Here is a 21,365-nt window from a genome sequence, read left to right on the forward strand (position 1 = left end):
TCTGGACAGGCTAATCTAATTTGAGTTCAGTCTCACTGGAACAGGCTAAACCAGGTTGGAATGCTGACTGTATTTCAGTCCTGGGTTGAAGTTTAAATAGAGTACCTATGGAGCCATTGTTACCCAGAAATCCTTTAAGGAAAAAAATTGATTTTTGCCTTCTACTTCAAATACACCACTTTCTCCAACACTAAGAACTTATTAGGATGTACCTCCAGGAATAGCATGAAGTTTCTGTAATAGATCTCCTGAGTGAAGAGAATCATGATTATGTACCCAAAGATCAGACAGGATTGGCATCCCACAAACTCTGGAGTAAGCTCATAATCCTAAAATATAAAATTTCAGTCATAACCCATTCTTCAGTTTTCTGGAGCAAGGAAAGAGGAAACAAAAGAAAAACAGAAATGTTGATTCAATGTTTATGTCAGTTTTCGAAATGTTTTTAGATGTAATGAAAAATAATTCACAATATCTCTTTGCTGTATGTCAGAACAGCTGATCTAATATACCAACTCAGTGAGCTGAGAAGTTCCCCAATCTTTTCTTGAGGCTATAATATTAAATTTTCATTTTCAATATTTTAATTAAAAAAAAAATTAAAACAGTGTCTTAGAGTTTACAGTCACTACTTGTTGTGGGAAGGGAGCCAGAGAGACTCAGAGCACCAGCCACCCAAGGTCAGAGGCACTGAGCCAAAGGACCCAGCAACGAGAGGCCCAAGCAAAGAAGAAAAGCTGTTGCTGAAATGACAGACCAAGCATATGAAATAAGATGATCTCCAGGTCATGGTAGTTGAGAAAGAAGAATAGACAGATCCAAATTGGGAAGCAGATTAAGATGTTGGAGTAAGTATCGGGACGAATACAGCCGGGCAGGAGAAGGAGGCACCTCGGCCACATGTTGTCTGTCTTACAGCAGCTTTTCCTGTGAGACCCAATATTATAGCCTAGTTTTTCAGAAGCAAAACCCTCAGTGTCGCTGATGCCACTTACAGAACCAGCCCAAAAGAGAATGCTTTCCTTACCAACAGACATACCTTTTGCTGTCTTGGTTGATACAGTTTTCTTTTTCAGAGATTTTTATTTTTTTCATAAATCTTTGATAATTGATTTTATCAATTAAAAAATAAATAATAACTCAATAAATAATTTCCCTGGTGGAATTCCAATTCCTTCTTTGTTGATTAAAAATTGGTGATAAAAATGAATTCTTTTAATTAACAGTTTGCCTGCCCTTGCATGGCCAAGGCTTTGCAAAAGGGAAAGAATGTTCTAACATAGATTACATGTAAGTGAACTGGAAACAATTACAGTGAAACACCAGGCAAGGGTAGGCAAGGGGATGTCTGATAGCAACACATAGCTTAACCTTAATCTGCAAATTGTACCTCTCTCTCAAAAGTCACAGGTGATCAACTCTCCCACTGCCTCATCAGGACACAGAAACTGCCGAGAGAAAGACAGACAGACAGGGTAGAAAAGAATCATGCAGACAGCATTTTGCAGAAGGAGGTAGCTGGATGCAGAGACCAGCCACTCCCCATTCCTGGCAAGAGTGCCAGGTTTTTCATAGAAATCACATTAGAAGTTGCAGCAGTACGTGGAACCAAGCCAGTAGACAACAACAGTGGGGAGAGTGGGGCAGATTCTGTAATTAAAGACCAAACCCAGCACACTTCCATGTAGATGAAGAGCTCTGTACTTTTGGCAACAAGGAACTGATTTTGTTTAAGTGAATGTTCTTACTGAACCTGGTAAATCATGAGTAAGTATGGAAATAAAGGAAATCAGTGGATTACAGTCCTTGGGTTAAGAATAAAGAAGATAATCTGAATTGTACCAGGAGAAAGAGATCCACAAACTCCCTAACAGGAGACACTGGAAGTTGCTAACAGAGGAGCATGGTTGTGTCCTTTCCAAAATGCTGTGTATACAGTTATGCTTAACCTGATTGCCTAGTAAATTACGAATGGTTCTTATCTTTTGTGTGAGTTCAATTCTTCTATATTGAGTCTTTTCATGGTATTTATAAAGTCCAGAATTTATTAAGAACTTTCACAGTTAACAGAGGACTTGTTACTATATGACACAGACACTGATAATTGCCCGCAGTATTCTAGAATGACCCAGCCAAATAAGCATCAATTCTTTACTTAATAAAATCTACTTTAAACTGAATAGGTATAAAGTACATCAGGAAAAAATAATAACTTCTATTACAGCAGCCCCTAGTGTAAATACAATCCCAAATTTCCTCTCTTCCACTCACCCACAAACAAAACTAAATTTCTGTGAACTAAAAATCTACACAGAGAGTATTACATTTTTACAGACACAAAATGTGGCAGTAACTAAACCACTCTTTGAAGGAACTAATAAAACAAAGTTAAACTGCTTTAACTTCTTCTCATGTATGTTGATTGAGGACCATTCATGTTCCAGACGCTGTGTTAAGCAATGTATCTAACACGGTGAGCAAAATCATGGAGTCCACACTCTGGGGTCAGAGAATGATATTAAATAAATAATCATACCAACGAATGTGTAATTGTCAACTGAGATTAATTCCCTAAGGAAAGGAACAAGATACCTTAAGAGTGTATCACAAGGAACCCTAACCTAGTTTGGAAGGCTTACTGAAAGAAATAAAAATCTCAAGCTAAAGTAAGAATAATGAGTAGACGTTTGGGGAGGAGAAAAGGAGAGGTAGGGAGTAGAGAGCATTTCAGACTGAGGGGCAGCAGTGAGTGGTCCTTCAGTGAGAGAAAGCTCATCTGAGAACTGAAATGCCAATGACTGGGAGAACCAGCAGTAGGTCCACGGGACTGGAGCCCTGGAAACGAAGGTAAGAGGGGTAGGGGTTGAGTTATAAATGTGGGTGTTTATCAAAGGAGACAGTTTTCAAGGTCACACGAAGGAACTCAGTCTGCAGCCTAACAGAATTCAAAAGTGTTGCAGGTTTTTCTGAGAGCCATACCTTGAAATTTTGTTTTGTGTTGCACATGGAGAGAGTATTCAATATAGACACACTGAATAAATTCAGGAAGGTTTTTTGATCTCTCCACAAAAAATCCTAGAGAACTGTTATTACGTTATCCTAAACTGAATTATCAGAACCCATTACTCCAAAACTTCCGCGTCAGGAGGCATTCTGAGCTCTATGTTCCAGCGGTGCCAAGAGTATCCTCACTGCATCCCCTCCTGTTTGCAAGAAGGAATTCCAGCTTTTAAATTGATCCAAAAACTGTCCCTATTCACCATAGTACAGATGAAAATATTTTGGAAGCTTTTATGACAGTAAGTGAAGGGATCATTAGTATTTACTGCTCAACAAGGGGCAAGGGTTCAACTTAGAATGTAAAGAGGAAATAAAGGAGCTTTGGAAAGCCAGCGCCATGGCCAACCACATGCACACCAATAGCAAAGTTAGGTTGCAATCTCTCCTCCGTGGACCCTTCCCTCGCCCCTGCCTTCAGAGATTCCCCTGGGTGGGGATCTTGGCTCCCCCTGAAGACTAAGGTACAGGCTTTCTCAGTTCTGCTAAACCAGTGCTCACTTGTCCATCTGCCTCCATTTTGTAAAAATTTGTCACCGTCTTTCATTTGTTATGGTCTCTCAGCCATTCTCTTTGTTCTGTGGGTTTATGCCTTTTGTGTCCTTTTTTTAAAAATTTGTCATATTAATTATGTTTGAGGAGGACATCTGTGTGTTTAATCTGAAATAATTAACTGGAATTTTCTTATTGTTTTAATTTGCATTTCCTGGTTGAATATGTTTTTCATCTTTATGGACCATTTCTATTGCTCCTTCATGAACTACCTACTCTTATCTTTTGGCTGTTTTTCTTTCAGGAACTAGTCATTTTCTTATCAATTTTAATAGTTCCTCTTTATATTATGTCTGTTAACTTATCGTGTGTAAAATTTGTTGCAAATATTTTTTCCAGTTTGTCATTTACTTTTAACTTCTTTGATTTTTGTACATGGAAAGGATTCTTTTAATTTTTATGTACTAAAGTTTGTAAAACTTTCATTATTAAAAAGTATTATTAATTTTAAATTAATTGTTGAATTATTACATCTTTAGTGATCTTATACATAGAAAGCCCTTACTTAGCCTGATGTCAGGAAGACACTTTTGTGTTTCACATTGTCTATAGTTTCATGTTTTTATATTTAACTGTTAATTTATCTGGAATTTTTTTTCATGTGGGACAAGGACAGATTCTAAAAATAATTGAGAAATATAACATGTACACTATCAAATAAATGAAATGTACACCTGTAGTTAGGTACAATTTAACAAATAATTGAAAAGCAAATATTCATTCCACCACATCCTGAATCCTTGTCTAAAAATTTACTTCTGGGAGAATCTGAATTAAAATCAGTCTTGTGGAAATGGTCTAGGAAGTGTAACCTGAGATGGATTTCTGGGATTGGATCCCCCACTGGCCGGACAGTAACGAAGATAAGTGGGTTGTGATAACTCCTACCATGATGCAGGGTCATTATTACTAAGAGTCTCTTCCATCATGAATTAGGATGGCATGTGAGAGGAAGGGGATATATTAGGTTTATGTTATATCTCTACCATTTGAGAGATATGACAGCAATGGTTGTCATGAAAAACTGCAGATACAGTAGGGCATTGTGCAGCACTGTAGATGTACCCCTGAAAGAAACTGGTGGGCTCAAGTCAGCCAACCACCAACTCAGGACACAACATAAAATCCAGGAAACGTCTACGACACCCACCTTAACTGCAGCCAGAGGGCAGTCCAGGCTGAAAACCAGGTCTGATTGTAAGCATAGCAGAATCGCACAGAAGGCTTCCTACATAGTACTATGCTACAATGCCTCACAAGATAATACTGGTCTTCCTCCAAGATTTGGCCCACCTTTCTCATAGTTTATAGGCATAAAGCTAGGGCCTAGTTTCAGCATGGGCCATTTGGGGAAGTACTGTTCTTTTTGGATGCAAAGAAACTAGTCGCCAAAAGTACTGCAGTACATAGGGGAACTTCCATAACTCAAGATTTAATACTCTACAAATTCAGATATTATGCTGGGATGGGTTTCTTAAACTTGAGAGAAGCACTGACCCATAGTAAATGCAGTGAAAATGCCAGAAAACAGTTTTGTCAGTTTTAGAAGAGTATATGCTTGAATGGATTTTATGCTTAAGACTAGAGAAGCCATTGGTTATGTTTCCCAGAAGAGCCCAAAAGATGCTCTTCACTAAATCAAAAACGAAAGTGCTAATGTGAGGACACTCGCGTGGCTGAGAAAATTCAGTGACTCTATCCTTTTTAAGTCAGGTGTATAGTCGGGAAAACTACCAGGTTATGAGCTCATCGGTGTGAATGGAATGATGGGATTCTGGAATTACTATGTCAGAAAGCACAGCCAGAATGGAAATTAGGGATCCTGACAGGAATCTGTGGCAACAGCCAATAGATCACAGTACTTCCAAGGGCACAATAAATGGGTAATGTGGTAACCTAAATAACCCATCCACAATGATGTCCACACCTTAATCCCCTGGAACTTGTGAATAGGTTCCCTTACATGGCAAAAGAGACTTGCAATGTGGTGAAGGATCTTGAGATGGGGCGATGATCCTGGATGATCTTGGTGTGCCCAGTATAATCACAAGAGTCCCCGTAAGGTAAAGGAGGCAGGAGGCACAGTCAGAGATCGGTATGTGACAACAGAGAGATTTAAAGATGCTATGCTGCTGGCTTCAAAGATGGAGGGGAAGGCCCTGAGCCAAGATAGCAGCCTCTAGAAGCTGGAAAAGGCAAGGAAACGCATTCTTCCTTGGGGGTTTAAGAAAGAACATGGCCTTACTGACCCCTTGATTTGGGCCCAGTGAAATGGATTCCAAACCTTTAACCCTACAACTCTAAGGTATATACTTGTGTGGTTTAAAGTCATTGAGTTTGTAGAAATCCGTTGTGATGATTAATGTTATGTATGAACTCAGCTAGGCTATGGCACCCAGTTACTCAATCAAACACTAACCTAGGTGTTGCTGTGAAGGTATTTTGTAGATGTGGTTAATACAGCTTACAATACTGTAAGTAAAAGAGATTACCCTCAATAATATAGGTAGGCCTCAATCAAATAGTTGGAGGCCTGAAGACTAGAGATTGAGGCTTCCCATAGAAGAAGCAACTCTGCCCAAAGCCGACAGCGTTAATTCCTGCCTGAGTTACCAGGCTGCTAGCCTGCTTTCAGAGTTCAGACTTGTCAGCCCCCACACTCCCATGAACCAATTCCTTAAAATACGTAAAAGTATATGTAGAATCTCCTTTCGATTCTGTTTCCATGGCTACCTTGACCAAAACATTTGTTATAATGGCAATAATAGGAAATGCATACAGGTAGCCAACAAGGGTATTGTTTGATCTACATAAATAGAGAAGATCAAAAGTAGGTAGGTCAATCATTGATATTGGGTCTCTAAACAACATTTCACTAATCTTTTACTGGATTCTACACTTGAGCAAGTTTGGGCCAATCAATGGAAAGGGATCCTAAATGCCCCTGCACGCCTCCAATTCTTTTGCAAATGGACCCAAACTAGTTATACCTGGGAAAGGAAAACACACAGAATATTAAAGATTCTATTGGGGGGCACCTGGGTGGCTCAGTGGGTTAAGTCTCTGCCTTCGGCTCAGATCATGATCTCAGGGTCCTGGGATCAAGCCCCACTTCGGGCTCTCTGCTCGGCAGGGAGCCTGCTTCCCCCTCTCTCTCTCTGCCTGCCTCTCTGCCTACTTGTGATCTCTCTCTCGTCGCATTAAAAAAAAATTAAATAAAAATAAAAAATAAATGTTCTATTGGATACAGGTTGTGAGCTGATACTGAGACCAGGAGAACCAAAACCCTATCATAGATGTTAGTTACAGTGACAGCATATGACATCCAGATGATAAATAGAATTCTGTCATACTTCATCCGACAGGAGCCCAGTAGGTGCAAATACTGCACTCACTTCTCCAGTCCCTAAGTGCATAGGTTAGATGAATATGATTAGCAGGTGTCAGAAAGCTCACATTTGCCCTCTAAACCTCAAAGCCATAGTGCCAGAAGAAGCCAAGTGAAAGTCTCTGAAAATGCACCCACTCCAAGACAGGAAATCAGAAAAATCCCACATTCTGAATGAACTATAGAGATTTAGTATCATGCTAAAAGCTGCCGGAGGAGTCGTCTCTATCTATCAGTCTGACACAGATGAGAGTAGATGACTGCGGTCCTAACCGGACTGCTGTCCTAACCAGGTGGGAGTTCCGATCTCAGTGGCTAGTCTACTGCTGCACTTTTTATGTAGCTATTGATCTGCATTCACAATCTTAACCAAGGATGGTGTTAACATTCTAGTAATAAAGGAACCTGATTATTTGGACCCTTTGCAGAACATCATAGTGATCCTTTTACTGATGACATCATTTAGTTGGACCTGGAAAGCAGAAAGTAGCTTTAAAAAAATGCCCTGTGAGGCATATGTGGCCCAGGAGGTGGGAGATAAACCCTACAAATATCTAAGATCCTGCTAAACTAGTGATGATTTTAGAATTATATCCTTGCACCTTTACCACTAGGAAAATCATAATGCCGGATAGTCCTCTTTGGATTTTGGAGAAAGCACATGCCATTTTTAGGAACATAGCTCTGACTTACCAGCTGACTCACACAGCAGCAAGTTTTGAGTGGGGCTTTGTAGCAGATTTAAGCTGTGGAATAAGCATCCTTGTCCCTTAGATCATATGATTCAGCAGACCCCACGGTGCTAGAGGTATTTGTGGAACGCAAGATTGCCACTTAGAATCTTTTGCAAGCCCAATTAGAAGAGTCCCAGCACAGACCCCCTAAGTCTTGATGCAAGGCTCTGCCCTCTGTAGCAGAAAACTATTTGCCATAGAAGCCAGTCCTGGCATGTTACTGGACTTTAGTAGAGACCAGATTCTCAGCCAAGGATGGTAAGTGACTCTACAACTGGAGCTACTCAGCTAACAGAGAAGGAAAAACTGAGGCCTGATTCATGGATGAGGTGACTTGATATGTTTGCAAGCTGACAATGGGCCACTGTTGCACTATAGCCGATCTTAGAGAAGGCTCTGAAAGATAGTGTTGGGGGGAAATCTTGTGTGGCTCACTCGACCACTAGCTTTCTATGAAGAAAGAAATGGTGCAGAGCACAAATACACATTGATTCCTGGGCAGTGTCTGGCTAATCAGGGGCCTGTAGGGAGTAAGATTGGAAGAGCAGAGACAAGGGGAAGACATGAGGAAGACAGACGTGAGCAGAGACGTGAGAAAGAATCACGTAGGAGGACCGGTTGGAGTGAGCACAAAGTGTCTAGATCTTTATTTCCATCCCAAAGCCCATCACAGGCCATCTACCACAGAGGAAGCACTGAAAAACCAGGTGATAAGAATGACTCATCCACTGGAAATCAGCCAGCTTCCCTCCTCAGCTGCCCCAATGCTTGCACAATGGGCCCTTGGGCAGAATAGCCCCACCAACAGGAGTGGAGGGTGACAGAGGAGAGATAAACATAAAATAAACAATCACACAAATAATCATCTGATAATGAATTTTTTTAAGATTATTTATTCATGAGAGAGCGAGCATGAGCCGGGGAGGTGGGTGGGGAGGGGCAGAGGCAGAGGGAGAAGCAGACTGCCCACTGAGCAGGGAGCCCTACTCAGAACTTGATCCCAGGACCCCGGGATCATGACCTGAGCCAAAGGCAGACACCCAACTAACTGAGCCACCCAGGTGCCCCCAATAATGATTTTCAATATTTTCAAAGTGAACAGATATAATGCACCATAAAAGTGTAAAATGGGGGATTCTGGGAGGTCAGGAAATGCTTCCCTGAGAAAGTAGGAGCTGAAAGCGGAATGGGAAGTAGGCAGACAAAGAGGCACCAGGAAAGGAAGAGCATAGCAGACAACGCGTGTGAAGGCGGACGTGGGAAAATGTCTGACGCTTAAGAGCAAAGAAAAAACCTATGTGGCTAGAGCACCACAGAGGACCGGGATACGTGAAGCAGAAGTGATAGGGAGGGACCAGAGAGAGTGGGACTTTGCGGATTCTGCTCAAACATCCTTTTTGCTGTTGCTGTTACAATAGCTGTGTGTCCTCTCCCCTTCCTTAGCGGGCTCCTATTCGACTTTCAGGCCTTACTTCCTTAGGAAACATTCTCCTATCCCCCAAATTAGTAATGGTTATTGATGTTTGTGCTTACCTTAAGAGCAGTAAAAATCACTGGAAAAGAGCCTGACTTTAGGGAAGACATTATTCATTGGCATGTAGATGGCATACAGAGAGTAAGGGGAAATGAGGGCATAGGACCAAGCCAATCAGGGAAGAAAACCTCTTCAGAAGAAGTTAAGAAAGAACAATCTGAGAAGTGGGGAGAAACAAAGGAGAAGAACATGCCGTCCCCAAGTCAAGAGAAAAGAAAGTTTTGGAAAAGATATTTTTGATTGTGTTGAAGGTTGAAGAGGAAGTCAATTAAGCTATGGCTAAGGAAAATGTCCGTTTGACCTAGCAGTTGGAGTATTTATGTCTACAGAAATCTAGAAATGCCCAAATCAAGGCTTGCTTCATTGTTTTATGGATTGTCTAGACTTAAGAAAGTGATAGTGAAATGTTACTAATGAAGATTAAACTTAAAGTTTGGTCAGTGTTTGTAGCCATTACATTATGAATTATACCAAAAAAAATGGGCACATATTCTTACAATATTGGGAAAATATTATTATGTTCAACAAAGAAGTTGTTCAGATCATTAACTCTCAAGTGTTTCCAACACACATCCTCATTGTTGTTTCACTTTCATCTTATTCGTTAACAGTAATTGAAAAACATCAATCAACACTCAAGTGGGTCCTCTATTTTTTCATCAAATCCAAACATTGGTTAGTTATGGATACAAAAAAAGGCAAAAATCAATGAAAGCATTCTATGAGAGCATCAGCAGCTATAGAGTATTTGCAATAAAGAATATTGAACATTTTATTATTATTTATAAACTGTGTTACACATTCTTTATATCAATAAATTTTACAACAAACTTATATAGGTATACAATACATGCTTCCATTTTTTTCAGTTGTTACACACTTACCAGCATACAACTGTCCCTAACCATCTCAATAATCATTATAAAACAATGCTCAGGATATAGTCATATCAATGAAGAACAAACTCACAAATATGACTGAAATAAAAAGAGATCTCATAAAAATGTAAGAAAAAGCAAATTACCTATCATAATACGGTTTCTGTGGAAAGTCTAAAGGGTTGACAATGGTCAACATTGTCACATTATAAATGGTCACAAACACAATCTTTAAACACATGCCATTTGAAATTGCTGCAGTAGCAGAAAGTATATAATTTCTCTTCACTTGTAATTTGCTCAGTTTGTTCAGTGACTCTAACCTTCACATGCAACTTCTAGAGCAGTCTGCAGGATTTTTCTCCCTTTACCAAAATACCTCAGTACTCTTAGTTCAATAAAGAAGAATCAAATTTTGCAGAAGGAAACAAAGAAATTAACATGAAACAAAGGTATTGGTGGTTTTAACAGACATTCACAGATTCTTTCATTCTTTTCCCTTCCATTCGGGACTTAATTGCTCTCTCATTAAGTGTGGTCTTGACTTGGCAACTCACCTCTAATAACTAGAATATAGCAGAAATGACACAGTATGCTTTTGGGATGTAGATGCAAAATATAGTGCAGCTTGTATCTCTCTCCCTTCAGTCACATCCTCTAGCATACGCCAGTTGCTGGAGTGTCAGAGGACACTCAAACAGACCTATGGAGAAATCCACATGGTGAGAAACAGGCTACCTGCCAACAGCCAGTGCTAACTTTCCAGTTGTGTCAATGAGTCATGTGGATCCTCCCTCCAGTCCCTCAAGCCTTCAGATTACAGCTTGAGCTGGTATCTTGACTAAACCTCATGAAAGACCTTGAGGCAGAACCTCTTAGCTAAGCAGCATCAGAATCTCTTACCCACTGACCGTGGTATAATAAATGTTTGTTGTTAAATCATTAAGTTTGGGGGAATTTATTACGCAGCAATAGATAACAAATACAGATATTGTACAATTGTGAAGAAGTTGACCGTTCTTGGTGGTCAATGACCCTTAGGTAAATTTAGGCACATTATATAACGAGGCAATTTTGAACTTCTCCAACAAGCTACTAGTGAAGTGACCCAAAGACACGAGCTTTCACCTCCTTGCTGAAGGACAAATGGTGGACCTAGAGACAACAAGGAAGAATTCCTGGAGGAGGTGGCATTTGATCTAGACTTTGAATCTTGGGTTATACTTTAGTAAGTAGGACTGAATAATGGGTGTCTGGGGATTATTGCATTTGTGATGACAGAAATTACAATACATGTTCTCAGAAATATAAAGTAGCCGAATACAACATAGGAAAACTTCTAGAAAAATAGTTCTCAAGATAGGACATGTCTAAGAATCCCTAAAAGTGCTTATCTATTTACAAGTTCTGGGCCCCCTTGACAAAGGTGATTTAGTATTTTAATAAATACCCCAAGTGATTCTCATGCAGGCAGATAATCTTTAAAATATAGTTCAAGAAACACTGTGCAAAAGGAAGAAGGAACTCTCAGTCTAGAAACATAGGTTAGGACCAGATAATAGGGATTTTAAAGCTGAACTAAGCCATGTGGCTGTTATGTAATAAATAGTGAGAAGCCACTGGAATTTTTACAAAGTCTTTATCGTAAACATTTCCGGTGCAAATAGAGCTGCTATTCTAATGAATCTTTACATCACCCGAAGCCAGCAATTGTTAAGATTTTTCTATGTTCACTTCATTATTCCTTTTTCATATTGTTGATATGATGATGAAATACTTTAAAGGAAATCATAGGCCTCATGCTATTTCACTCCTACGAACATCTGTGTGTGGCTCTGAAGGCATAGACAGCTTCTTAGAAAATGACACTGCCTTTGTTGTAACTGGGAAAAAGCAACAATAACTCATTGGTATCACATAATACTGAATTCAAATTCACATCTCATCAATTGTCTTTTTAAAAAAAAGTCCTTTTAATGTTGAATCTGAATCCAAACGAGATCCACACGTTGCTTTTGGTACTATATCGTAAGACTATCTTCTTTTTTTTTTTAACTTTTTTTAAAAGATTTTATTTATTTATTTGACAGACAGAGATCACGAGTAGGCAGAAAGGCAGGCAGAGAGAGAGGAGGAAGCAGGCTCCCCGCTGAGCAGAGAGCCCGATCCAGGACTCCAACCCAGGACCCCGAGATCATGACCTGAGCCGAAGGCAGATGCTTAACCCACTGAGCCACCCAGGCGCCCTCGTAAGACTATCTTAATGAAGAGCAATCCTTCTTCACCTCCCTCCTTCCTTCTTCATGTCACGCACTTGTTGAAATTGAACATTTGTTCTATAGAATGTTAAATGATGAGGGTTTGGCTCTTTGCATTCTTGTGATATCATTTAACTTGATATAGTGTCCCCCCATTTCCTGTAAATAGGAGGTTGTATTGAAGCCTTACTTAAATTCAGATTTTTTTTCTTTTATAAACAATACTTCATAGGGGTCTGTGTACTTAGTAATTCATGAAGAAACCGGGAAGCACATAATAGCATCTTCTACCCTAAACGATGTTACTAAGATTGATGACTAGGGTTCATATTGACAAATGGACTCCTCTGTTGTAAAATTCCAACAGACTTTGATCTAATTGCTCCTGCATTGTAAATGATTGCCTAAATAGAAATTTTTATTAGGGGTTTCAAATAATTGATTTTTTAAAATTTTCTATTTTTCTACTTAATCAGATAGAAATATTCCGAAAAGAAATTTTCCTGATAAACTAAAGTAAGACTCTTTGATTATTCTGAAACACTATTCATAACAAAATGATTGGATAAATGTGTAATTCTTTCTCAAAATTGCCAATTATTATTAAGGTAAGCCTACAACCAATTATGAAAACAATCCATTTGGGTGGGGGTATTTGTTTGTTTGTTTGTTTCTTTTTTTTTTTTTTTAATGTTTGTAACCTGATCCGAACACTGCCTAGGAGAATTCATCATGACCAGGGAATTTTTATTTTAAATAACCTGTAAGAGAATGCATTTCAAGTTAATACTCAATTTTTGGCTCCTCTTGAAAAATAGTCTTTGAGTTCTTGTGATTGGAATGGTCATTAAAACCTAAGAATTTTCAAGTCCATTAGATACATACTGGGCTGTGGGTAGGCAGAGCACAGTTTAACTTAAAACATCAGCAGTTTAACTATAGGCCTCAATGCACTGCGATATAATGCTTGGATTGAGATGAATTAGTAACTCCAGACAAGAACAAAGTAAATACGCCTACTAGTTTGAGGGTTTTTTTTTTCTTTTTTTTTTTTTTTACTTTTCTTTAGAGACAATCTCAAACTTACAAGAAAGTTGCAAGCACAGTACAAAAAAAGCTTTTTACTAAACTATTGGAGAGTAAGCTACTCCATTATCCCCAAATATTTTAGTGAGTACTCCCTAAAAAGGAAAACCTTCTCTTCTTTTACATAACCATGACAAAACCATCAAAAATCAGGAAATTAACTTTGCTACCATCTATTTCTCACACACCATTCAAATTTTCTCAATTTTCCCAACAATGCTCTTCATTAGAAAACGAGACAACACAGTATCAGGCATCAGATTTATTATCATGTCTCTTTATCTTCCTCTAGTCTGGAATAGATCCCAGGGCATTTTGCCTTTCATGATCTTGATACTTTTAAAATTTATAGGCAGGTTATTTTCTAGAAGTTCTTTCAGTTTGGGTTGGTTTAATATTCTCTCTCTCTCTCTCTCTCTTAAAGATTTATTTATTTGGGGGTGGGGAGGGGGGCAGAGGGAGAGGGAGAAGTATCCTCAATACACTTCACACTGAGTGTGGCACCATCTTGAAGCTCAATCCCAGGACCCCAGGATCATGACCTGAGCCGAAATCAAGAGTCCGAAGCTCAATCGACTGAGCCACACAGGTGTCCCATCATGTTGTCTTTTGATTGGATTCAGGATATGTGTTTTTGGCAGGAATATCAGGGAAGTAATGTTGAGTTTTCTGCATCATAACAAATAGCACATAAATTTGATTTATCCCATTGCTGGTGGTCTTAACTTTGACCACTTAATTAAGTTGGTGTCTGCCATAGTTCTCCATGGCAGTAGAGTCTATCTTTTTTCATTTGTAATCAACACATATCTTGTGACTAGGTATTCATCAAACCTTCAATGCATTCATTTATTCTATTAGTAAGGACTCATAGATTCCTTTATTTCTCAGTGGTAGCTAATCTGTTACTATCATTACATATTTTGATACTCAAATTGTCCTATATTTTATCAGTAGAGGCCTCTTTAGGCAGGCTTCTGCAGTCTTTTGACATGTCCCCATTACACTTTGAGCACTTCCTTATTTCTGACAAGATGTTCTATGTTCATCTTGTATCTTTTCTGCCCATTCCTGGAATCAGCCCATTTCCCCAAGAACACTGGTTCTTTTTAGTGGACAATTTTATTTAAAAACTAAAATCTGAGAACTAGATATGCTCATTGCTGATCCAAGGCCCTGAGAACAAAAAGAACTAGAGAATAAGTATGTAAACACACACCTCAGATTCCTATCTGTTGATTTCTGTCATCTATTTACATATATTAAAGACAACAAATTTATATCAAAATTTCCAATTTGAATCCAACACCACAGTTTTCTCCATTTCAATATTTGTAACTCCTTTCTATGACAATGAGAAAACTTATTCTGATTGTTCCCAAATATTTACTTTTTTCATTAATCCTTCCTTATGTCACTAATCCGGCTGTCCATGCACACACAAGCACCACCATCCAGCCCCTACATACACTTGCCTTACTTGATGATTGACATCGTACATGACAAACCCTCTGTAGGGGCACCCTGCTCACACTACTCAGGCTCCAACCCCAACCCCCACACCCACCCCCAGCCCTGGGCCCTGTGTTCCGCTTCCCAGCTCAGATGCCTAGCTTCCTCAGCCCCACCTAATGGAAGAGAAAGGAAGGCAAGGCAAAGCAAAGAAAATAGCTTCCTGTTTACTCCAAACACAAAAGAATGTATTTCACTATAACGTATTAAAAAAATCTTACAGTCTCTCACATTGTTGGGCCACTCCAATTTACTCAAACATTGAGGCTTGCTTCAAGAAGCACTAAGGCTAATCATTATGTACAAAGCTAGCAAATTAGTATCAATATTCTCTGTATCTGATAAGTACTTGTCTACAGCCCATAATACTGTTTAAACGCAGAGGGAAATGAATATTTGGTGGTTCTGCAGTCAAATCTAAAGACAAGCAAAACATTTGGACGATGCAAGCCCAGGGAAAATTGGGCCATCCTAGATATTTGGTAGTGACATTATGTGGAAGGAGTAACTTTCAGTTGATATAGTTGGGACCTGTAAGGAATAAAATGCAATATAAACAACTGATCCTGCCAGGCTCAAGTCACTTACATTGCCATACCTGTATAAAAGATGGTTCGTCATTTTCCCGAAAGTTGTAATTCGGCACCCACAGCTATTCGCAATTATTATTTTTTTTTTGAAGTACCACATTTTAGATGGCAGTACAATTTATAGAAAAAGCATCATTGGTTGATCCCCATAGTACTCAGTCCAATCACCAAAAAACTGGAGAATTTTCTCCCAAAAAAGATGCTAGATGACTTTCCCTCTACACATTTTCTTTATTCTCAGCAGTTGTTTTCAGATTCAGTTTGGGTTTTTCTGCTTTTGCTTTTGTTTCTGCATGTCTTATTGAACATACTTATTTCCGCAGAATCTAAACATTTACATAAGAATCCAGCTCTGATTATTCTGCCTCTTAAGGTCTGAAGGCCAAGAACTGTCCCTAAATACCAGCAAACAAGGTTGAAGGAAAAACGGAATTAGCACTCTATTCTACCGCTCAGTACCTTTACAGAGATGGAGATAGACATAGCTAATCTCCACGAAGCTATACAAGAATATAGTATGTAGTATATAGTATAGAAAATGTAGGTACAATACAGTATGTATGGGCATAGTTAAATATAATACAGGGGCGCCTGGGTGGCTCAGTGGGTTAAGCCTCTGCCTTCTGCTCAGGTCAGGTCATGATCTCAGGGTCCTGGGATTGAGCCCCACATCGGGCTCTCTGCTCAGCAGGGAGCCTGCTTCCCCCCCCTCTGTCTCTGCCTGCCTCTCTGCCTGCTTGTGATTGCTCTCTCTGTCAAATAAATAAATAAAATCTTTTTAAAAATAAATTAATATAATACAGTGTGTATATGTATTATACATATATATGTATATTATATACATAATACAGTGTATATATACACTGTATATATATTGTATTATTGCATATATACACTGCATTATGTGTATATATACATATATTATGTATATATATTATATTATTATATATTATATACATAATTTATTATATATTACATACATAATATAGTATATACATAATATATCATATGTATATATTATATACATAATACAGGGTATATACACTGTATATACATTAAATTGTTGCATATATACACTCCATTATGTGTATATATACATATATATGTATATATACACACACACATGCACACTAATCCAGTCCAGTCCCAGAAATTATATTATATACTATATACATAAGACAGTGTATATATACACTGTATATACATTAAATTATTGCATATATACACTGCATTATGTGTATATATACACATATATGTGTATATATATATATATACATATGCACACTAATCCAGTCCAGTCCCAGAAATTCTTCTGTCCAAGGAGTTCTAAATCGCACGTTAGATCAAGTCGCTGTGAATACTAGCAAGAACAACTTTCAGTCATTTCTGTGCCGTGAAAAACCAGTGAGCTTTCTCTTCTGGCTTTTCTTTTCACCATCTCTTCTAGAGGAAGAAACTCCTTTCCACCGCTAAAGTAGAAAGCAGCACTGGCACCCGCCGGCTGCATCCCACTCCTGCGCCCCGCGGACCGTGCAGGAAAGCGCCGCGAGGTGCGGCGTCGGGAGACACCAGCAGGGGCGGTCCCCGGGCCAGGGCGTTTCTGATTGGCTTTTTGTTGTGAATTCGAGAGGTCTGGGCTAAGGGGCGGGAGCAAGGAGCTCACCTGAGCTACAGCGTCCCAGCTCCGCCCGGGACCTCCCGGGGTTTGGCTCTGTGGCTGGCGGTGGTGGTTGTGGGGTTGGGAATAGGGGATGCTGGGGGAGAGCACCCAGAACTAAGCGGAGGGGGGTGTGTAGTGCGTTAGGCTGTGGTTTTCTGGGTGTTTGCGGGAGAAGCCACGCGCCGTATTAAACCCAGGGCTCCCGAAGCAGAAGGGTAGGTAACTCTGGGATTCTGTACCTTGAAAAGGTTCAGAATTGCAGAGGACACAGCCGTCTTTCATTTTTCTTTGGGCACTTTTCCCTGGCTCTGCATTTCGTAAGGAGTCCGACTGTGGGTGTTGAAACTGTAAAATATCCCTGCCCTACAGCCACTCAGCAGAGTTTCCAGCGATTACAGTCCTACTTGGCCGGGTTGCTGTGAAAAGGGCACTGAGAGGACTGGGGAATATGAAATTTAGTGCATTCTATCATTGTACCACAACTTTACTAGGTTACCTGAAGTTGATCTGGAGAGAGAGATAAAAATTAAGAAGTGTATTCTGAGAGAGTTATGGGGTGTTTGTTGGTTTGTTGTTTTTTGTGTGTGTGTGTGTTTTCCATTCTGACTTTGACTTTAAGTAGTGGGTCTCGCTTAGCAATTATATATCTATGCAATTATATCTATGAACATGTATTATGAACGACTTATATATACATACATGGATGATATACATGAGATACTTTACACGTTTGGGCACAAACTGTGGGAGCTGCGATCCTAGTCTGGCGGTCCCAAAGGGCAGACGGGCTTCTCCCCCGGCGGGAGTGCCCTCCCAGCGCCAGGCGCGCCCAGCCTCTCTCAGGTTCCAGCCAAGAGTGCGCTCCGCATCCGCTCACGCACCCCTGCCGCTGGCGCGGTGACACAACACAGGAGTCGAATTACAACGCCCCAATTAACATATGAATTTGACTAACTTAAAAGGGGATAGAAGAAAGGAGGGAGGGGGGCGGACATTGAGCAGGCCCCTGAGTCTTGAGTAGGCAGGAACTTTTCTCCGGGTGTAAAAACTCTTTGATTGGCTGCTCGCACGCGCCTGCCGGCGCCCTCCATTGGCTGAGCAGACACGCGACCGGCGCGAGGAGGGGGCTGGGAGAGGAGCGGGGGGTGGGGGGGGTGACACACTGGCGCGTGCCGCTTTTTAAAGGGGCGCAGCGCCTTCAGCAACCGGAGAAGCTTCGTTGCACGCGACCTGGTGTGTGATCTCCGTGTGGGTGGGGGAGGGTCGAGGAGAAAAAAAAATAAGACATTTCAGTAGGGACCCAGGAAGGGTTTTTGTTGTAGTTGACCTGGTTTGCCAGTACCTCCTCCGTCCCCGCGCCTCCGAGTCTCTGAAGTGCAATGTCCCGCCTGCTGCACGCAGAGGAGTGGGCTGAAGTGAAGGAGTTGGGGGACCACCATCGCCATCCCCAGCCTCACCACCTGCCGCAGCCGCCGCCGCCACAGCCACCTGCGACCCTGCAGACGAGAGAGCATCCCGTCTACCCGGCGGAGCTGTCCCTCCTGGACAGCACCGACCCACGCGCCTGGCTGGCTCCTACTTTGCAGGGCATCTGCACGGCACGCGCCGCCCAGTACTTGCTGCATTCCCCCGAGTTGGGTGCCTCTGAGGCTGCGGCGCCCCGGGAGGAGGCAGACGGCCGGGGGGAGCTGGTGAGGAGGAGCGGCGGCGGCGGCGGCAGCGGTAGCAGCAGCAAGAGTCCTGGGCCAGTGAAAGTGCGGGAACAGCTGTGCAAACTGAAAGGCGGGGTGGTAGTGGACGAGCTGAGCTGCAGCCGCCAGCGCGCCCCTTCCAGCAAACAGGTGAACGGGGTGCAGAAGCAAAGGCGCCTGGCGGCCAACGCCAGGGAGCGACGCAGGATGCACGGGCTGAACCACGCCTTCGACCAGCTGCGCAACGTTATCCCGTCCTTCAACAACGACAAGAAGCTGTCCAAATACGAGACCCTGCAGATGGCCCAGATCTACATCAACGCCTTGTCCGAGCTGCTACAAACGCCCAGCGGCGGGGAGCAGCCGCCACCGCCGCCAGCATCCTGCAAGAGCGACCATCACCCCCTTCGCGCCGCCGCCCCCTACGAAGGCAGCGCGGGCACCGCGACCGCAGCGGGGGCCCAGCCAGCCTCCGGAGGGGGCCAGCGGCCGACGCCGCCTGGAAGTTGCCGGACTCGCTTTTCCGCCCCGGCTTCCGCGGGAGGATACTCGGTGCAGCTGGACGCTCTGCACTTCTCGACTTTCGAGGACAGCGCCCTGACGGCGCTGATGGCGCAAAAGAACCTGTCGCCTTCACTGCCCGGGGGCATCCTGCAGCCGGTGCAGGAAGAAAGTAGCAAAACTTCGCCCCGATCCCACAGAAGCGACGGGGAGTTTTCCCCCCATTCCCATTACAGTGACTCAGATGAGGCAAGTTAGGAAGGTGACAGAAACCTGAAAACTGAGACAGAAACAAAATCGCCCTTGCCCAGTGAGCTGAAAGCCCCATGGTTAAAGATCCCCGCACCCTTTTAATTTTTGCTCTGCGATTGTTGTTGTTTAGCAACGACTTGGCTTCATATGGCAGCTATATTTGATGGTCTGCAAAAGCCGCCGCTATTTCAAACTTCCTATGGTCCATATTAATGAAAACTTGCTGTTAAAGTTCTGTTCTTTCCTCCCACCCTCTCCCCCTGTAGGTAGATAGGTATAATTATATGTACCCAAATATGGCATCATTTTTCTAGTTCCCTGCTGCCAATACGCTGCTAAAACGTCGCATTTTCTTCTCTGTCGCTGGTTTGTGTTTTAATTTATTTTATGCCCTGGGCATTCATCCCTGTGTGTTGCGCGCACTCATGTGTGGGAGAATTAGTATTCCGAAATACTTTCTCAAAATGTATCATGAAACGCAAAGTTAATGGCTCCAAAGTGAATAACTTTTGACTATGGAACGTTAGAAAACAGGGAACTCTTAGGTTTATATATTGTATAAACATACCCAGTATGTATATCGGATAGCGATAATGTTGGCGTCTTTTAGGAAACTTGACGCACGCACTTTATCAGCCGCTACTGCAGCGGCTTCAGGACAAACTCAACTGCCAATTGCAGACCAGTTTTGTGTTGTTGTTGTTGTTGTTGTTGTTGTTTCAAACACGGCCACTTATAATCCTTGACTTCTTTGCAAATGTTTGTTTAAAAAACTAAAATAAAAAATCCAGTAGTGTCAAAGCATTTGGTCAATTTTACTTTGCTTTGTTAATGTTAGGAAACTTATTTATTATTGATTGTTTGCTACCATTTCTACTTACCTTGATTCATTTTTTTACATTTTTCTACTCGAGATCATTTTATTTTAATTTAGCAAAGCCAACTGCCATTGTTTTATGTATTTTCTTTTGCAAGTGATAAAAATAAACGTGGAAATAACTGTATTTGTCACTAATTCCATTCTAAAATAAGCATTAAAAAGTTTTGAAATGACCTTGAAGACTTGAACTTAGTCCTCTATTAAACACGAATCTAAGAGTTTTGAAGAAAAAGTCTATCATAAACATTGAAGCTTCAAGCTGTACGAGCGATCAAGTCAGTAAGTTGTTAGGTAAAAATTTTCCCCAAATTTGTAACCATTTTGCCTCTTTGATAGCCTGGATCTTTCCAGTCTTCCTCACTGCTGGCCCCAACAGCCTTTGCAAGGGGATGCACCTGTTTCAGATCTCCTAAGACTTCACCAGGAGTAGTGAACTTTACCAAGATTGCTTAGTTCCACTTCATAAAAACTTTAGCCAAGTTGAAGGCTTTTGCCATAGGTCAAAAACACACAGCACAAGCTTTCTCCATTTCTCTCTCTCTGTTCCCTTTCCTCCCTCCCTCTCTTTCCTTCAGTGGTGGGTAGGGGGTGGGAGTGTCGCGATAGGGGTAAGTTGAAGGCTGGAGCAAAAAAGAGAACAATGGACAAAACTTAAGGGGAAAGGGTGTGGGATTCCCTAATTCAAAAATTAAAAGCCCTAGGAAATTGTTGCCTTCCCCTGCTCCCCCCCCAAACAATTCTGCTTATTCCACTATAGCAGATAATGTTTCCTTTTATTTTGTCTTTCTGAAT

General features: G+C 41.3%; 1 protein-coding gene across 1 annotated transcript; it reads left to right on the forward strand.

Annotated features, from left to right (window-relative positions):
- Positions 1-18,628: 18,628 nt before the first annotated feature.
- Positions 18,629-19,699, forward strand: ATOH1 (atonal bHLH transcription factor 1; the record flags this gene model as incomplete). Its single annotated transcript, XM_080797644.1, has 1 exon — positions 18,629-19,699. The coding sequence occupies one exon, from the start codon at positions 18,629-18,631 to the stop codon at positions 19,697-19,699; it is 1,071 nt and encodes a 356-aa protein (XP_080653770.1).
- Between the last annotated feature and the right edge of the window lie 1,666 nt (positions 19,700-21,365).

Source organism: Martes martes (genome assembly GCF_963455335.1).
Source record: "Martes martes genome assembly, chromosome: 2".
NCBI classification, from domain to species: domain Eukaryota; kingdom Metazoa; phylum Chordata; class Mammalia; order Carnivora; family Mustelidae; genus Martes; species Martes martes.